Source organism: Phocoena sinus, chromosome 15 (genome assembly GCF_008692025.1).
Source record: "Phocoena sinus isolate mPhoSin1 chromosome 15, mPhoSin1.pri, whole genome shotgun sequence".
NCBI classification, from domain to species: domain Eukaryota; kingdom Metazoa; phylum Chordata; class Mammalia; order Artiodactyla; family Phocoenidae; genus Phocoena; species Phocoena sinus.
The window spans coordinates 558,777-577,545 of NC_045777.1; the positions used below are offsets into that span (position 1 = coordinate 558,777).

Sequence of the window (18,769 nt, forward strand, 5' to 3'; positions counted from 1 at the left end):
CCAGGAAGTGAGAAGTTTGAGGGGTTGGTGACTTCTCCCGCGGGGGTGGGGGTGGCATGGAGCTCACACACACACCACGTGGCTGCTGGCTGCTTGTTTATTTTCTACTCGGTGCAAGGCACAGGTTAGAGGGCGCCGGGAAGGCTCTCATGTGGCTTGGATAGTAAAGAGTGGAGTTCTCTCAACTTCCTTTTTGGTGTTTTGCTGTTTTGATATTAAAAACCCAACTGCTTGTGTTGGCTGCAGCCTGATCACTCTCAGGGAGGGGAAGGAGGGGGGCTCTGATGAGCCCAGCGCCTGGGGAGGAAGCCCGCCCGGCAGCTGGTGGTGGCCACTCAGGACGGGGGCCTGGAGTTGGTTTGGCCAGGCTGGCCGCCAGGCTGCTGCTTCCCCACGGCTTCCCGAGCCGGGTCACAGGTGATCATGCCGGTGGAGGCCTGGGCTGGTTCTGAGCTGGAGGAGAGCACGTGGTCAGAGGCTGCTACCACCTGCTCCCCCCCGCCCACCGGCCCCCAGGAAGGTGGACTCACTGCTCTGGGGACTCCAACACTGTGGCCATGAACGGGAGAGTGGACTTCCCGAAAAAGAAGCTGGCCCACCAGTGTCCCGGGTCAGCTCTGGGGAGACCTGAGAGAAGCAAAGTGAGGTCACGGTGCTGTTGCCCACCCCCTCCAGTCAGTCCCTGGGGACAGCCAGGGGTGGACCTGCGCTCACCGGGGTGGCGGGGGATGCCTTCCCCGGGGTACTCGGCACTTCCGCAGGAGCTGTTACCGGAAGTGGAGCCCAGGCGGCCTGGAGAGAAGAGGCCAGGTCAGCTCCACAGGGCACTGAGCCCCCAGCCCACCGGACCAAGGGCTGGCTTTGCCTGCAGCACAGGGCTTTGCCTGTCAGCACAGGCAGTGCCAGGGGTCCTTAGCCGCTCACTCCCCACTCGGATACGGATTCTCAAGGAACTGGAGCTGACACCACAAGCTGGGTGGGGAAGCCCGGGTCAGACTCGGTGGGGGGGCGGGCAAGGGGCTTACTTACGCCGGTAGTAGTCGTGGGTGGCCACGAGCGAGCCGCTGGAGGGGATGGCTGCCATGCTCTTGCTTGTGGGCTGGTGGAAACCTGCGCACGCGGGGGTCGGGGAGCCCCTGCGGTCATCGCTGCCTCTCGCGCAGGGCACTCCCCACCCGGACCCCAGGGTCAGCCGCGTGGGTTCTCGGGAGGGGCGGACGTCAGGTTTGTTTACCGAGCCGAGGCGGGGCTCCGGAACTCCGGGACCGCCCTCTCCGCGCGGGCGGCTCTAACCAGCCCGAACAGGCCGCGCGGGACAACAAAGGCGCTTTGTGCGCGGGCCGCCGGCCTGGGGCTCCGGGAAGCGGCCCTGCCTGCAGCCGGCGCGCCCCCAGCTCCGCGCCCCGGGCCCTGCCCGCCGCCTCCTCCCCACCCGCGCCCTTCGGTCCTCCCGGATGCGGGGCGGTCCGCCCCGCCAGCCGTCGCTCCTATTCGGGCCGCTAGACCCCACCCACGCGCCGCCCGGGCCCTCACCTCGGCGGCGACCCCTCGCGGGCCTCGGCGCTCGATCACGGACGGCGGGAACCGGGGCGCTAAGCCACTGAGCCCATTGGCACAAGAGACCGCAACCGACGACTCCACGACCCAGACGCGCCGGGCGCGCACGCGCGGACGCGCCCCCTTATATGGCGGCCCCGCCCCGCGCCCTGCGAGCCCCGCCCCGATCCCGGCCCCTCCCCAGCCCCGGCGAGGCCACGCCCCTGATAGGCTCCAGTCCCGCCCAGGACCCCTGCGAGGCCTACTAGGCCCCGCCCCAAGCTCACCCTGGCCCCGCCCCACCCTGCCCTGCCCCGCCCCCGTGGCCTGGCCCTAGCTGGCCGCCCTTGGAGGAAGTCGAGACCTGCAGCGTCCGTCTGACCTGGGCTTCCCCGGGCAGCGCATCCCGGCCTGGCCTGGGCTTGGGGTGGTTAAATAACCGCTGTCGCAGTCCCAGAGCAGGGCCTGTCTCCCTCCCACCTCTCGTCCCACCTTCCCGGGCCCTGGCCAACCTTTTGGACCCAGGCCTGCTGCTGGTCCAGCCTGTCTCCACCTTTCCAGCTCGGTGGAGGCCGGGGGCAGGGGGGGCGGGGGCGGGGGGGGGGGCCGGACGGTGGCCCCTGCACTTCCGGTCTGTTTCTGCCGCTGCCCCCAGTCCTGGGCTGAGCCCCACAGGCCCAGCCCTCGCAGTGCCCCTCTGCTCTGGCCTTCTCTGCGATGTACTGGGGGGACATCTGCTCAACCAGACGTGGGCCCCCGCCAGCGGGTGCCCTCCCCCAGCTGTCGGCCTGGGTGCCACCCAGAAGGAGCTGTGTGCCTCTAGCTTTCCAGCCCTTCAGGGACCTCATTGCAGGTGGGAAGCTGGGGAGCCCACCCATGTCTCTCTCACAGCTCTGGGGGCTCTGGAACCCACTCCCCGTTCTCAGCGCCAGCTTGCATCCAACTGCTTGCAAGGCATGGGTGGGGGAGGAGGGAGAGAGGAAAGGAGGGCAGGCAGAGGGGGAAGCTTATGTCAGTGGGTGGGGTAAAGACCTCTGTTTGGGGATGTCACCAGTAGCTGGAGGCGAGGCCCCCAGTTACGGGCAGCCCCAGAGTGTTCCGTGCAGGGCCTGGGCCCTGCCACACCCTGGCTCTTCAACTGGGAGGAGGACTTCCTTTCCAATGTGGAAATCGGCCTTCCCCCCACCCCACCCCACCCCGACCCCCAGCCTCCCTCTGTAGGGAGGGGAAGTCCCCCTGTCCTCTCCCTGGCTCTTTGGCACTAGGCCCTGGCTGGGCAGTCTCGCCCCTGCTGGCTGGGAGGGTCTCAGGAGATCTGTGGTGGCTTCGGTGGGGGGCCATCAGGAAGATCCCATAACCCCCTGGGCTGGGCCCTCTATATCCTCACACCCCCTCAAGGACCCCTCCAGGATTCCTGAGCCTCAGTCCAACTTCTCACTCAGGAGATGGAGAAACTGAGGCCCCAGGAGGGGAGCGGCCTTGCTGCCCCTGGAGGTAACCCTTTACTGGGCTGTGTGGGGGTCAAAGCTGCTGACCTCCTAACTGCGACCTGGCTTGGGTTGCAGTGTGGCCAGGGGACCCTGGAGGAGGTGCAGCTACCTGGCCCAGGTGACTCTCATTCCTTCTCGGCCTTCCCCGTCTCTTCCTCGTGTCCCCATGGACTGGGCCCCTGCTGGTCACTGGGAAAAGGACGGTTCCAGCGTCTCCCCCTGCCACCCATCCAGCCACATCTTTCATGGGCTTCCAAGATAACCGTGGTTCACAGCGAGGGTCAGCTGGATTGCTCATAGCCGTGAGACAAGACCCTGAAGGAGGGACGCGTGGCCCCCCAAGCCCTCACCCCAAACTCCCTTCACAGCCAGAGACCTTTGCTTCCCAGGGTCACCACAGGCACGGCCTGGCCGTCTTCCTGCCCTCCTCCAGGGCGTTAATTCTGGATGGTGACTTTACTGAAAATCAAATTTAATTCTTAAGGGTCATTTGCCGTCCCCCACTCCTCCCATGCTCACCAAACCCTGAGCCTGGTCGTGGATCAAATGTACCAGGGCCCTGTTGCTGGGTTATTGGCCACTTGGGTCCATGTGGGCTCTGGCCATCAGCTCTGCTCAGGGCCTCACGGAGCTGCCCACTGTGCGGGGCAGCCTCTCCCCTCTGGTCTCAGCTCTGCTGCCAGCCCCTGACCACGTGTTTGCCTGGGATGGGCAGCAGAGCGCCCTCACCCCAGCCCACCGACTTGCCCGGTTGCACGTGTCTACCCCTCCTGCCCTTGCCCGAGACACACCACCGGTTGGAAGCTGGCAGCATCGGGGCCGTCCCCAAGTGGGGGGCGGCCCCCGGTGAGCTCAAAGCATGATTGGATTGGGTGTTGTGTGGTTTGCGAAGGTGGCGGGTGCCAGCTCTGGCCGCGTGCTGGGGAAACTGAGGACAAGGGCACCGCCGTCGTGGGTTTGTGGTAGGGACACAGGAGCCAGGCAGGGGCGCTGACAGGGGTCTCTGAGTGAGACGGGGGCCCTGACTGGACCGTGTGCTGTTCTGTTCACCCAGTGCTTGGGTTGGCTGAGCACCTACTGTGTGCAAATGGCTCGGCCGGGCATGGGGAGTGGTGGTGAGTCAGGTAGGCACCCCTTCCAGCAGAGGGGCAGGCCTAGAAGGAGGGTCCCCACTCGGTGAGGGGGGACAGGAGAGGGGTTGTCAGGCTTCAGCTGAGGGGGAGCTGGGGAGGGCCCAGTGCTCAGAGCTGCCGGGCAAGAGCAGGGGGGCTGCTGGCCTTGGACGGGGTGGGGGGCCAGTGGCAGGACCTGCAGTGGAAGAGGCAGCCAGGCCTGAGGGCTCACTGACAGGGCAGATTGGTCAGTGCAGTTGACACCAGGAGGATGGAATGTTCCAGCAAGACCCAGGCTTGTCCTGCTCTGAAGGACCCTCAGCCACAGGGCTCTCTGCCCCTTCTGTGAACTCCCGTGTCCCTGTGGTCAGCGGCTGAGTGTGTGGGCATCTCGTAGGGTGCCCCTCATGCATGCCTCCAACAGGACTGGGGTGCCAGGACCCAAAGCTGGGGAGGCCAGCATGAGGGGCCTGCCCAGGGCCATGGACCGCTCATATGGTCAGGAGGGGGGTAGGGTTTGGCGAGGTGACCTGTCCAAATCCTGAACCTGGTGGTCACTCAGGAGGGGACACAGCTGGGGGAATGAGGGTTGGTGCCATTCCGGGGGCCCGGGAGGCACGCCGAGTACTCCCGGGGGAGGGGGGAGCAGCAGTGTGAGAAGTGGGAGGCCAGATGGATTGGGACCCCTGGGGTAGAGCCATCCCATGGCAGGGTCTGAGCAGAGAGAGCTGAGACTTGGGGGCTGCTCTGGAGAACAGGGTCAGCTTAGGGGCAGGAGGGCCACCAGGGCTTCTGCTGGGAGGGGCTCGGGGAGGGAGGCTGGTGCTGGCCTCGCTGCTGTGGCTTCCAGCCATCCAGAGCCATGGGTATCCCACCGGTGAGGCAGGCAGTGCAAGACCAAGTGTGCCAGGGGCGGTGAGCAGTAGCCCCTGCCCTCTCCAGGCTCAGTCCCCAGAGGCTGAGGGCGTGCTGTCTCAGCACTAGTGCAGGGAGGTGCAAAGGCCCTGGGGCTGGAGAGAGCCGTGGTGCTTTGGGCTGCGGGTGTGGGGAGGTTGAAGTCAGGGTCTACCTCCTGGAGGGGAGCAGGTGATGAGATGCCCCAGGGGATGGGGTGGGAGAGAGCATGTAGCACCTTTGTCACTGTGCCGGCCTCACAGCCTGGGCCATCCCGCCCCCGGAGCCTCCGCTGCCTCTCCTCCACCCGGCTCACAAACAGTGCCGGGCCCCTGGGACGGCCCCGACACAGCCACACCCCCACCTGTTCCCCGTGGGACCCAGGCTGCCGCCTCCCTGGGGCTCCCTGGGCCTGGCTCAGGCCTGGGCAGCTGGGGAGGAGGGTTCGGGGAGGGGGGACAAGTACCGGGAGGGGTTCTCTGGCTGCCCCCTGCCCAGCTCGGAGCTGAGACTTCCTGGGGGCTGTTGCTCCCTCTTCCACATTCAGAGCTTGGTGGCCCTCAACTCTGTTCCATTCTCTCCACCCAGGTTCTCTGGCTTCGGCCAGCAGGGCCCTCCTTAGCCTGACCAGGCCACGTGACCCCCTCGCTGGGCAGAGCCTGTGAAGCCCGTGCCTCCGGGGCTGAGGGCGAGGCCAGCCGTGCCCTGGGGTCACCCTTGGCCGCCAGGGTTTGGGACCCCGGGCCGGCCGGGCACGCAGCTGTGAGCCGCTGTGGCCACTTCCCGTCTGGGATTCCCTCCTGTAGAAGTGTCTTGGGAGCAGGCAGAGGTTGGGGTGCAGGATGTGTGTCGGTGACCTGCACCTGTGGGGGGAGCCGGGAGGACGCAGGGCTGGGCGAGAGGTGGTGTCAGCTCAGGTGGCTGCCCAGTGGGGCTGCGGCGGTCCCATGGGGAGCCCGGGAGCGAGGAGAGACTGTCAGGGTGACCTGCGTCAGGCCCCAGGCAGCCAGCGGGGGAAGTGAGCCTGGGGGTGTGGCGGCTCTGCGGCCCAGGCCGACCCCGAAGGAGGGGCGGTGGGGGCCGTGTGCTGCCCACTCCTGGCCGGGCGGGGAGGCCTTCCCTGAAGGAGCCCTGGTAGTGGCGTCTCCCACCTCCCCAGGCCACCCTCCAGCAGCCTGCTGGGCCAGCCTGCCCCTGTCCGCCTCACTCTCAACCTCACCAACGACTTCAAGATCAGATAATCCAAAAAGAGGGTTTGCTTTGTTTGTTTTTTTAAAAGCGAACGTGTAAAGGCTGCATTTACTAAGCCAGGAAGGTGGGGCTCCGCCAGTCACTCCCCACAGCTGGCATCGGGGACCCGGAGCAGATGGGGGCACGTCCTGGTTAGAACGGGGAAAGGGGTGAGGGGTCTCGGCCTCCATCTGGTCCACCCCAGCCCATGCGTAGATGGCACGGGATGACCCCCAGAGGGCCTGCACCCCCGTCTGGTGTCCTCGGAGGCGCTGGGTCCACCTCAGGGCCCTTGTCTTGCTGGCCACCCCCGGGTGCAGCTCCAGCCTTGGGGAAACACAGGCTCGTGCAAGTTCCCAAACCCCAGCGGCCAATGGTGACCCGCGAGGCCTGGGCAGGGGCTGCTCCGTCTTTAGGGTGGGTGGTGACGGGGTCTGGGACAAGGGCCAAGCTCAGGAGAGGTCAGCCCTTCCCTTCCGCTGGCCCCAGGGGGTGATGGCCCGTGTGCTTGGAGGCTCCTGCAGGGCTCAGGGTGGGCAGGCTGGGCGCGGGGTCAGGACGCAACACATGAGCCTCCAGCCACCCGGGAAGCAGTGACAGAAAAATCGTCGGGAGGGCTGGAGATGGCCACACGCAGGACGTCTGCACTGCGGGAGGGGCAGGACGGCTGATGGCCATGGGCTCCCAAGGCTGGCGGGGGCAAGGCTTGGGCCTGGGGTTCGGGTCCCGGCTGTTCCCGAGCCCCATCCCCTCCCGCCAGGATTGGGGTGGTGACGGCACCTTCCTGACAGGTGTTCCGTGAAGACCGGACGGGACGGGCCAGGTGCTGCTCTAACCCAGGGGCCGTTGCTGTCACGGTGCCCGCGTGGTTGCTCTGGCCGCAGGCGTTTGGGGGTGAGGTGAGGGCTCTGGAAAGTCCGAGCAGGGTGGGGCCCTCGGGGCTCCTCCACCTGCTCCTGGAGAATGGGACTCCCCACCGGGACCACGGCATGGGCCGCCCCTTGCCTTCTGGTCAGAAGACCTCTTCTCTGGTGGCAGTGACTGCCGGGCTCTCTAGCAGGAGCTGGGCCTCTGTAGGTGAGGTCACCATCTGCAGAAGAAATAAAACTACTGACTAATGTTTAATGAATGCCTACTATGTGGGGGCACTTCGCCGTTCCCCAGTGTCCTTGTCGGTAAAACGGGAAGCGCCAGGACCTGGCGCATAGCAGGTGCTTAGTGAAAGTCACTATTTATAGCACTTTTCACTACTGGAAATAACCTAATTGGTTTTTTTGCTGGTTAAGTAAAATCTAGGAGGGCTGACCTTGCACCTGTTCAGTCCCCGGTGGCTAAGAAAGAATCAGCCCTGTTGTGGGTGTTCAAGAAATATAGTTGATGAAAGGGTGAATCGTGTAGTAAAAGACATTACAGGTTTCCAGCGTGAAGGAGTGAGGAGGTCAGAAAGACTCTCTCCCCAGAACGCAAATACAAACCTGGGAAGAACTGTCAGAAGCAAGCACTTCGGTGCCCTGGAGTTCCACCCGCGGCGTACAACAAATCAGCGTTTATTCATCAAGAACACCGAACCCCAGGGGGAGATCTAAAATTACTCGGCGAGGGAATTCCCTGGTGGTCCAGGGGTTAGGACTCCAAGCTTTCATTGCTGAGGGCCTGGGTTCAATCCCTGGTACTAAGATCCGGCAAGCCTCACGGTGCAGCCAAAAAAATTAAAAATAAATAGAATTACCCAGGGCAAAGCATCAGGAGAACCTCAGCTGGCCTGAGAAACAGCACACAGCCGGCAAACACTGACTCTGGGGTGGCAGATGCTGTAATGACTGACAAAGGCTTTGAAGAGGCCGCCGTAAAAATGCACCAACACACAGGTGTGAGCGCTCGCGTCAAACGACGGGGAATGAGCTCTGACAACACACTCATCATCAAAACCACGCAAACGAGGAATAGAAAAGGACGTCTTCAGTCTTGTAAAGAGCGTTGCTCACACCAGCGAACTCCCAGCAAGTACGACCAACAAACACCGTGCTTGATGGAGGAAGACAGGGTCCTCCCACCAGGACTGGGTAGGGAGCAGAGCTGTCCACTCTCGCGATAAATATTCAGCGTCTACTGGAAGTCATGGCCCGTACGATGAGGCAAGAAAAAGAAACAAAAGGCATACTGATTACAAGTGAGAACTAAAACTGTCCCTCTTCACAGACAACGTGGTGGTCTGTCATCAAGGAATCTCTAAAAAGCCTAACCGAGTGAATGAGATTAGCAAGATACAAGGTCAGTGGGCAAAAATCATAGTCCTACATACTAGGGATTTTACAAGCAGAAAATTTTTAAATACCATTTATAATAGTGACACTCTGACACGAAACACTTAGCTATAAACCTAATAAAACACGTATAGGATTTGTAGGCCAAAAATTAAAGCTAATGAAAGAAATCAAAGAAGGCCTAAGTAAATGAAGACCCAACACAGTAAAGACATCGGTTCCCTCCAAACTGACATATAGATTTAGTGCAATTCCAATAAAAATCTCAGCAAAATTTTTAAAAAGATGTAGATCCTAAAATTAACACAGAAACACAAATGATCTATGATAACTAAAACATTTTTGAAAAATAAGAATATAGAGAAATTGCGATACCCAAATCTTTTTATTGAGGTAAAATTCCCATAAACTAAAACTAACCATTTTAAAGTGGGCAGTTTAGTGGCAACCACTGAATACGTTGACGATGCTGTGTAACCATCACCTCTATCTAGTTCCAAAACATTTCATCCCCAGCCCGAAATGAAACCCTGTATCCATTAAGCAACGCCCCCCCTCAGCCCCATTAATCTGCTTTCTGTCTCTATGATTTTGCCTATTCTGGACGTTTCATATAAATGGAATCACACAGCATGTGGTCTGGTCTGTTGTGTGTGGCTTCTTTCACTCAGCGGACTGTTTTCAAAGTTCATCCATATCGGGCTTCCCTGGTGGCGCAGCGGTTGAGAGTCCGCCTGCCGATTCAGGGGACGCGGGTTCGTGTCCCGGTCCGGGAAGATCCCACATGCCGCGGAGCGGCTGGGCCCGAGAGCCATGGCCGCTGAGCCTGCGCGTCCGGAGCCTGTGTCCCGCAACGGGAGGGGTCGCAACAGTGAGAGGCCCGCGTACCGCAAAAAAATAAATAAATAAGTAAAAGTTTATCCATATTGTAGCACGCATCAGTACTTTCTTTTTTTTTCCAAATTTTTTTTTATTGCAGTAAAAGACACATAACAGTTTAACCATTTTTGTTTTCCTTGGGCCGTGCTGCCGGTTCGCAGGACCTCAGTTGCCCGACCAAGGATCGAACCTCGGCCTCGGCTGTGAAAGCAGAGTCCTAACCACTGGACTGCCAGGGAATTCCCATCTTAACCATTCTGAAGGGTGCGTTCGGTGGTAATAAATACATTCATGATGCTGTTCAGCCATCAGCTCCAACTGTCTCTAAAGCTCTTTCGTCTTGTAGAATTGGAACTCTGCCCCCATTAAGCGAGCACTCCCCATTTCCCCTCCTCCCAGAAGCATCATTTGACTTTGTCTTTGTATGATTTTGACTAAGTGTCTCGTGTAGGTGGGATCACACAGTATTTGTCTTTCTGTGACTGGCTACCTGGTACATACTGTCCTCGAGCTTTACCCGTGGTGTAGCTTGTTTCAGAATTGCTTTCCTTTTCCAGGCGGAATGATATTCCACTGCATGCGTAGGCCACATTTTGCTTATCCATTCATCTGCTTGCGGACACTTGGATCCACTTCCGCATTTTAACTATTTTGAATAATTCTGCTGTGAATATGGGTGTACAAATATCTCTTTGAGACCCTGCTTTCAGTTCTCTAGGGTATATACCCAGAAGTAGAGTTGCTGGATCATATGGTATTTCTATTTTTAATATTTCTGGGAACTACCATAGTGTTTTGCATGGTGGCTGTACCATTTTACATTCTTACCAACAGTGCACAAGTGTTCATATTTCTCTACATTCTCTCAATGTGGTATCTCATTGTAGTTTTGATTTGAATTTCCCTAACGATCAGTGATGTTGAGCCGCGTTTCATGTGCTTCTTGGCCATTTGTATATCTTCTTTGGAGAAATGTCTGTTCAAGTATTTTTCTCATTTTTGAATTAGGCTGTTTGTTTTCTTGTTGAATTTTAGGAGTTTTTTTTCGGTACGCGGGCCTCTCACTGCTGTGGCCTCTCCCGTTGCGGAGCACAGGCTCCGGACGCGCAGGCTCAGCGGCCATGGCTCATGGGCCCAGCCGCTCCGCGGCATGTGGGATCTTCCCGGACCGGGGCACGAACCCGTGTCCCCTGCATCGGCAGGCGGACTCTCAACCACTACGCCACCAGGGAAGCCCGAATTTTAGGAGTTTTATATATATTCTGGATATCAATTCCTCATCGGATATCTGCTTTGCAACTATTTTCCTCCATTCTGTGGGCTGCGTTTTTACTGTTTATAGTTTCTTTTGAGGTGCAAATTAAAAATTTTTTTCATGAAGTCCAATTTGTCTATTCTTTTTTCTTCTGTTACCTGTGCTCTTGGTGTTATATTCAAGAAATAGTTGCCAAACGCAGTGTCATGGAGGTTTTTTTCCTGTTTCCTTCTAAGAGTTTTATAGCTTTAGGTCTTACCTTTAGGTCCTCCATCCATTTTGAGTTAATTTTTGTATATAGTGTAGGTAAGGGTCCAGCTTCATTCTTTCGCAGGTGGGTAGCCAGTTTTCCAGCACCATTGGTTGAAAAGACTCTTTTTTCCCTGTAGTCTTGGCACTCTAGTCAAACATCATTTGACCATGTATACGAGGACTTAGCTCTGATTGCAGTAATTTGAATCTTCTCTCTTTGTTTTCTTTGCCTATGTAGCTAAAGGACATTTTGTTGATTTTTTTCAAAGAACCACCTTTTGGCTTCACTGATTTTCTCTACTGCTTTATTCTATATCACACTGAGCTACTTCCTTCCTTCTTCCAGCCTTGGGTTTAGTTTGTCCTTCTTCTAGTTCCTTGGGGTGTAAAGTTAGGTTGAGGATGTGAGATCTTTCTTGTTTATTTTTTTTAAACTTTAAAAAATTATTTATTTATATTTAAAAATTTTTGGCTGCGTTGTGTCTTCATTGCTGCGCACAGGCTTTTCTCTAGTTGTGCCGAGTGGGGGCTACTCTTCGTGGTGGTGCACGGGCTTCTCTTGTTGCAGAGCACGGGCTTTAGGGACATGGGCTTCAGTAGTTGTGGCTCGTGAGCTCTAGAGCTCAGGCTCAGTAGTTGTGGCGCACGGGCTTAGCTGCCTTGCGGCATGTGGGATCTTCCCGGACCAGGGCTCAAACCCGTGTCCTCTGCATTAGCAGGCGGATTCTTAACCACTGCGCCACAAGGGGAGTCTGAGCTCTTTCTTGTTTTTTAATGTAAGTGTGTATAGCTATAAATTTTACCCTTAGCATTATTATTTTCTATGTCTCATAAGTTTTGATATGTTGTATTTTCACTATCAGTCATCTCTAAGCATTTTCTAATTTTCTTTGTGATTTCTTCTTTGATCCATTGGTTGTTTGAGTGTGTTGTTTAATTTCTACAAATGTGTGAATTTTACTTCTGTTATTGATTTCTAACTTTATCCCATGGTGGTTGAAGAAGACACTTTCTATGATATCTATCTTAAAAAATCTACTGAGATTTAATTTGTGGGCTTAACACATGGTCTATTGTAGAAATTGTCCCATGTGCACTTGAGAAGAGTGTGTGTTCTGTTGTCGGGTGGGGTGTTCTGCATATGTCTGTTACATCTAGCTGGTTTAGCACGTTATTTCAGTCCCCTATTTCCTTATCTTCTCTCTGGTTGCTCTGTCCTTCATTGAGTGGGGAGTACTGAAGTCTCCATTAGTGTAGAACTCTCTATTTCTTCCTGCAGTTCGGACAGTTTTGCTTCATGTATTTTGATGGTCTGTTTTTAGGTACATAATGACTAATGATGTTGAGCATTTTTTCATGTGTATCTTCTCTGGATAAAGGTTTATTCATATCCTTTGGTCATTTAAAAATTGGGTTATTTGTCTTTTTATTACGGAGTTGTAAGTGTTCCTTATATATTCTGAACACTAGACCCTTACTCATTATGATTTGAAAATGTTTTCTCCCATTCTGTAGGTTGTGTTTTCACTTTCTTGATAGTATCCTTTGTTGCATGAAAGTTTGAAATTTTGATGAAGTTCAATTTACCTATTTCTTCTTTTTTGCTTGTGTTTTCGGTGTCATATCTAAAAATCTATTGCCAAATCCAAGGTCATGAAGATTTACACCTATGTTTTCTTCTAACCGTTTTATAGATTTATTGGGCCTTTGGTCCATTTCGTGTTAATTTTTGTATATGGTGTGAGGTAGGGATCCAACTTCATTCTTTTGCAAAGGGATGTAGAATTATCACAGCACCATTTGTTAAAGAGATTATTCTTTTCACACACTTCCTGATTTTAGCAATTGCTATAAAACTGCAGTAATTGATTCAGTGTGGTGTTGGTGTGGAGATAGACACAAAAATCAGTGTAACAGAACAGAGTCCAGAAATAGCTCCACACATAGGTCCAATGGCGCTTTGAAAAAGGTGCAAAAGCAATTCAATGGAGAAAGTATAATCTCTAGACAAACGATGCTGGAAGAACTGGACATCCATATGCAAGAAAAATGAACCTTGACCTAAATCTCACACCTTATGTGAAAATTAACTCAAGATGGATATTGTATGTAAGCGTGAAACATAAAACTATAACACTTTTAGAAGAAAATAGGGGAGAAAATCTTTGTGATCTGGGGTTTGCCAATGTCAACGGATCATTCCACACAAGAAAAAATCGGGTGCATTGGACTTCATCAACATGAAAAACTTTTGTGCTACAAATGACCGTTAAGTGAATAAAAAGACAAGCTGCAGACAGGGAGAAAGTATTTGCAAGTCAAATATCTGATGAAGGCCTTGTATTCAGAATACACAAAGAGCTCTCAAAACTCCACACTAAGAAAATAAACAACCCACTGAAAGATTGGGCCAAGGCTCTGAATAGACATTTTTTCCAAAGAAGATATACATATGGCTGATAAGCACGTGAAAAGATGCTCAACATCATTAGTCTTTCGGGAACTGCAGGTCAAAACTGCAATGAGACGCCACTTCAGACCCATAGAATAACTGTAACCGAAAAGACAGACCCGTAACAAATGTTGGCGAGGACGTGGAGATGCCGGAACGCGCCTGCACTGCTGGTGGGAATGTAAAATGGTGCAGCTGCTGTGGGAAACAGTCGGTCACCAGATGACCCAGCAATTCTATTCCTAGATATCTACTCAGGATAAGTGAAAACATATACGCACACAGAGAGCTTAGACAGGAATGTTCACGGCAGCATCACTCCTATTAGGTAAAAAGCAGGAACGACCCAGATGCCCATCAACTGACGAATGACGGCCGAATATGGTGTAACTAAGGAACGAGGTACTATTGACACATGCTACAATGTGGAGGAGCCTGAAAACACTCTAAGTGAAAGTGTCCAGTCACAAATGACCACATCCTGTAGGATTCCATTTATATGAAATGCCCAGAACAGGCAAGCCCACGAGACAGGAAGTAGATTCGTGGTTGCCAGGGGCTTGCTTTGGGGTAGGGGCGTGACTCCCTAATAGCGCGGGGTTTCTTTCTGGGGTGATAAAAATGTTCAGAAATTAGATTACGATGGTGGTTGCACAACTCCAAATCCACTAGAAGCCACGGCATTGCGCTTTCTATGTACTTTACACGGACTGACTGACTGGCATGTAAATGACACCTCAATAAAGCTCAATAAAGGATAAGAGACCTGAATGGAACTTCACTAAAGAGAATGCACCATTCAGCACAGGGAAAGTTCTTCAACGTCATCAGTTATAAGAGAAATGGAATCAAAACCAGGATGGGATAGCATCGCACGCCCATTAGAAGAGCTAAAACAAAATTTCCAACAAGAGACTGACAAGAACAAGTGCTGTTGAGGGCGTGGAGCAACTGGAACTCTCACAAGCTGCCGTGGCAGTGAAATGGTACCAGTACTCTGGAGACCAGTGTGGCCGTTTCTTAAAAAGTGAGTCACACGCCTGACAAATGATCAATCCCACTTCTGGGCATTTGTCCAAGAGAAATTCAAACTTACGTTCGCAAAAACCTGTACACGAATGTCTGTGGTGGCTTTATTCATAACTGCCAAGACTGGAAACAACCCAAACATCACCTAGTGGGTGAAGGATAAGCAAATTGCGGTCCATCCATACGTGGAATACCATTCATTGTTAAAAAGGAACGAACCACTGAAACACGTAATCACCTGGGTGACTCTCAAAGCATTATGCTGAATGAAAGAAGCCGGACCTGGGACCTCCCTGGTGGCGCAGTGGTTAAGAATCCGCCTGCCGCAAGAAGGAGGGGATATGGGGATATATGTGTATGTATAGCTGATTCACTTTGTTATACAGCAGCAACTAACACACCATTGTAAGGCAATTATACTCCAATAAATAAGTTAAAAAAAAAAAAAAAAAAGAATCTGCCTGCCAGTGCAGGGGACAGTTTGAGCCCTGGTCCGAGAAGATCCCACATGCCACGGAGCAACCAAGCCCGTGCGCCGCAACTACTGAGCCCGTGTGCCACAACTACTGAAGCCTGCATGCCTAGAGCCCGTGCTCTGCAACAAAGAGAAGCCACTGCGATGAGAAGCCCGCGCACCGCAACGAAGAGTAGCCCCCGCTCGCCGCAACCAGAGAAAGCCCGTGTGCAGCAACAAAGACCCAACGCGGCCAAAAATAAATAAATAAATAAATGGGAAAAAAAAAAAAAAAAAAAAACACTTTAAAAAAAGAAAAGCCGGACCCAAAAGATAACACACTGTAGGCTTCCATTTACATGACATTCTCAAGAAGACAAAGCTATGGTGATGGGGAAGAGATCCGTGACTCTGAGTAGGAGGAAGAGGTGAGTATAAAGGGTGAACACAGGGGAGATTTTTAGGGTCTTGGGGGATTCTGTGTCCCAATTGATGTGGCTACAGGAGTCTGTACCTGTGCTAACATTCACAGAACTGTACATCTTTCAAAAAGTCAATTTTCTGTATAACTCAAAAATAAAAATATATAAATAACTTAAAAACACAACCATCACAGTAAAATTGATTCAGTTAAGAATTCTCCATGAGTGCTAAGTTGAGAGGGATTTTAATGAGGAAAAGGATACTTATCGAATCCAAAGTACATCCTCATTAAGTATTTAATCATTACAAAGGGAGAAAGAGTAACTTCACGGTAGGGAAAGCTGGTGGACACCACCTCCACCAGTTGGTCGAGGATAACGCCCCCACTGATGGGTAAGCGGACGTCAGGCACCTGCCTGTCTGACGTGCATTGCTCCTGTGGAATTCCTGCCGGAAAAATAAAGTGTGAATCTATTCATGCAGAAACATGAGAAAAACCCCCAGCAGAGGGACATCCTGCAAAACAGCTTGTCTCCACTCTTTAAAAACGTCTGTGTCATGAAAGACACAAATGGCCGAGGATCTGTTTCAGATTAAGGAAACTAAGAGCCTTGACCACCAAAGCCAACGTGTGATCCTGGATTGGGAAAAATACAGCTGCGAACGATATCACTGGGACAAGTGACACAATTAGAAGCTGGACTGCAGATTGAGGGATTGTATCAACTGGAAACGTACACTGAAGTATTAAGGGGTCGAGGCAATGATTTATGCAACCTTTTCTCAAATGTTTCAGAGACAATAATATAAGCGGACACAGAGAGAGACAGAGAACAGTACAGCAGACAGGGCAGGTATGAAGAATTAGTGATGTGGACGCAGGGCATAAGGCAGCGTTCTTGGTCCCCTTCTTGCAACTCTTCTGTAAGTTTGAAATTGTTTCAGAAAAGAAGTTGACATGTGTGGACTCAACTCCTGCTTCCAACTGCAGAGAAGTGGCGGGAAGGCCAGCCTGTGTCCAGAAATGACTGTGAAACTGGACGAAGTCCAGCAGCAGCTGCTCCAGTCAGTGGACACTGGACCCTCAGGGCTGTGAGCTCTCAAGGGCCCACCCTCCTGGCTCCCCCGGGACAGTCTGACCACAGCCCTGAAGCAGGGCTCCAAGCAGAGCACGGAGGTCCCCGCAAGCTCGGAGGCCGAAGCTGGGGTTTTCAGTAGCTCAAAACTGGAAATGGAATACTACACAGCAGTGAAAAAAACCAAACACCTCCCAAATGCAGCAGCAAGGGCGCGTGTCACAAACATGACGGCAGGTGAGAGAAGCCGGAAAAAGGAACACAAAGGGCACATTCCATTCACGCAAAGCGATGTATAGCGGGAGAGGCCAAGGTAGAGGTTGGCTTTGAGGGCCTGATGCAGCGCTCTATTTCTTGATCTGGCGGTCAAGCACGTTTGTAATTTGTGCACGTTTCTCTAGGTTGTTCAAGGGCAGGCTGGAGCCCTGTCTCCCTTGGTGCCCGGTCCTTTCCCCACCCAAAGCCTCCTGCATCAGTTCATCCCAAGAGCCCCTGAGGTCGCCAGCTCCTGAGGCAGGTTATTCCCAACTGCCCAGCTGAGGGGAGCTCTGTTCAAAGAGCAGAAAAGGCAGGCTGCAGAGTTGCTAAGGCTCTTCCTGTTCCCCAGGGAAATTTCTGAACCTGGGGGTGGGGAGGCTGGCTTAGCACTGAGGCCTTTCCCTCCCCCACTCCAGGGGCCCAGGGGAACCGAGCAAGGTGCAGGAGAAACTAGGTGATGCAGCAAATGCCCACCTGCTCCCTTCTTTCTCCTGGGCCCAGAGAAGGCTGACCGTGGCGGCGGTTGGTGAGCCTGTAGCCCTCCCCTGGTTCTCCCCCGTGTCCCCAGCCCCACTGCAGGGCTGCCCCTTCTTGGCGCGAGAGGCTGGTCCCCCCTCATCTCTGGTTGGCCTCCCAGCCTGCAATGGGCCAAATGGGGGACCTGGCCACTCCCTCTTCCTGGCGCCAGGCTGGAGCCCCTGACCCTGCAGGGCCCAGCCCGCCAGACCCCCTCTCTGCTCACCGGAAGCAGGCGGAGCTGGGCTAGCGCAGGCATGGCTGCCACTGCCCTCTAAGCATGGGTGCCCGCCCCCCGCCCCGGGTGCCTGGGGAGTGAGAGCCTGTGGGGAGGAGCCTGCGAGCCGCAGCTCCTTCACCATGGTGACGGCTCCCTGCTGCGTGGCAGGTACCGGTGGCCCGATGGCTCCAGTGGCCCCAGCATGGGTGGGCATGGGTGGGGGCAGGGCAGGCCAGCTACCGTCCTCCTCTCTGAGGGGCTGTGTCCCCCTCTCTAGGCTTCCCTGGCTGACTCAGGTCAGCCTCAACCTCGCAAACCCTCCCAGACACCCTGGGTTTGGCAGGAGGTGTGTTTGGGGGCCTGGATTGTCCAGTGAGTGGCCCCGACTTACTTTCACACGGCCCAGAACCCGAGCACAGGGCTGGCAGGCTGGTGGGGCCTTGGCTGGCCTTGGGGTCTTGCTGGTGTGCACGTGGCCCGGCCCCGCTCCCTTCTCTGATTAGGGGCCGTGACCTTGCTCTTCTGAGGGGATCTGGTAGCCAAGAGCGCCTCTTCACCATGGAGACCACTTAACTTGCGGCCTCAAGGGCAGCTCAGTCCCCTGGGTGCCCAGCCTGGAGAGCCGGGGGCAGGGGAATGTGTCCCTGAGGCCGTCCAGGGGCCTGCTGCCCAGGTAGGCTGGGAGACAGGTGCGACTGACCCCACATGTAAGGATGCACACCGACGCCCCAGGGACAGAGGGCAGCCTGTGGCCCGAGGCCAGGGGTCGATGTCATTCTGAGACACCCGCAGCCCTCCCTCCCCCCCGCCCCCCCCTCAGGCCGCTGTCTGGGCCCCTGTGACCCTCACCCGGGTTGCTGGCCCCTACCTGCTGGGGCCGTGGCCCCCCAGGAAGGCACACGCACAGGTGGAAAGCTCTGCATTCGCAGGTTATTATTAACCCGGCAGTGACATCACCCACAGCCAATGGGAGGCGGGTTTATTTCCAGGGCTGACAGCTTGATAACGGTTAATTTTAGCTGGATCTTCTTTCCCCAGGCTCGTGAAAATCCCTGCCCGCCACAGAGGGGGCTGTCTGTGTCGCCCCGCCCCAAACAGCTCGTGTCTGGGCCTGGGAGCTACAGGGGCTGAGAAGGTGGGGCCTGTACTCCTCGCTCTGCCCGCTCCCCAGAAAGTGCCCTGGGAGGCTGTACCAGCCTCGTTAGCAGGAGCCCTTTCTTCGCTCGTCCCCCCACCCATACCCTTGGCTGCTACGGGGGCCGCTGTGACCAGTGGCTCAGGCGTGGGAAAAGGGCTACAGGGGCGGAGCCTGACCTGGGAGAGGGGAAGAGCACAGCTGGGACCTGGGCGGGCTTGTCCAGAAGTACCGCTGCCCCAGCTCAGGCCTTCCAAGCCTTCCGCAAGCTCTGCCCTCCTTGCTGTGTGACCT

General features: G+C 54.9%; 1 protein-coding gene across 1 annotated transcript; it reads right to left on the bottom strand.

Annotated features, from left to right (window-relative positions):
- Positions 1-83: 83 nt before the first annotated feature.
- PPDPF (pancreatic progenitor cell differentiation and proliferation factor) lies at positions 84-1,673 on the bottom strand. Its single transcript, XM_032607098.1, has 5 exons — positions 1,534-1,673; positions 1,030-1,110; positions 715-792; positions 531-627; positions 84-453 (listed from the first exon to the last, which is right to left on the bottom strand). The coding sequence occupies exons 2-5, from the start codon at positions 1,082-1,084 to the stop codon at positions 336-338; spliced, it is 348 nt and encodes a 115-aa protein (XP_032462989.1). The 5' UTR covers positions 1,085-1,110; positions 1,534-1,673; the 3' UTR covers positions 84-335.
- Positions 1,674-18,769: the final 17,096 nt, after the last annotated feature.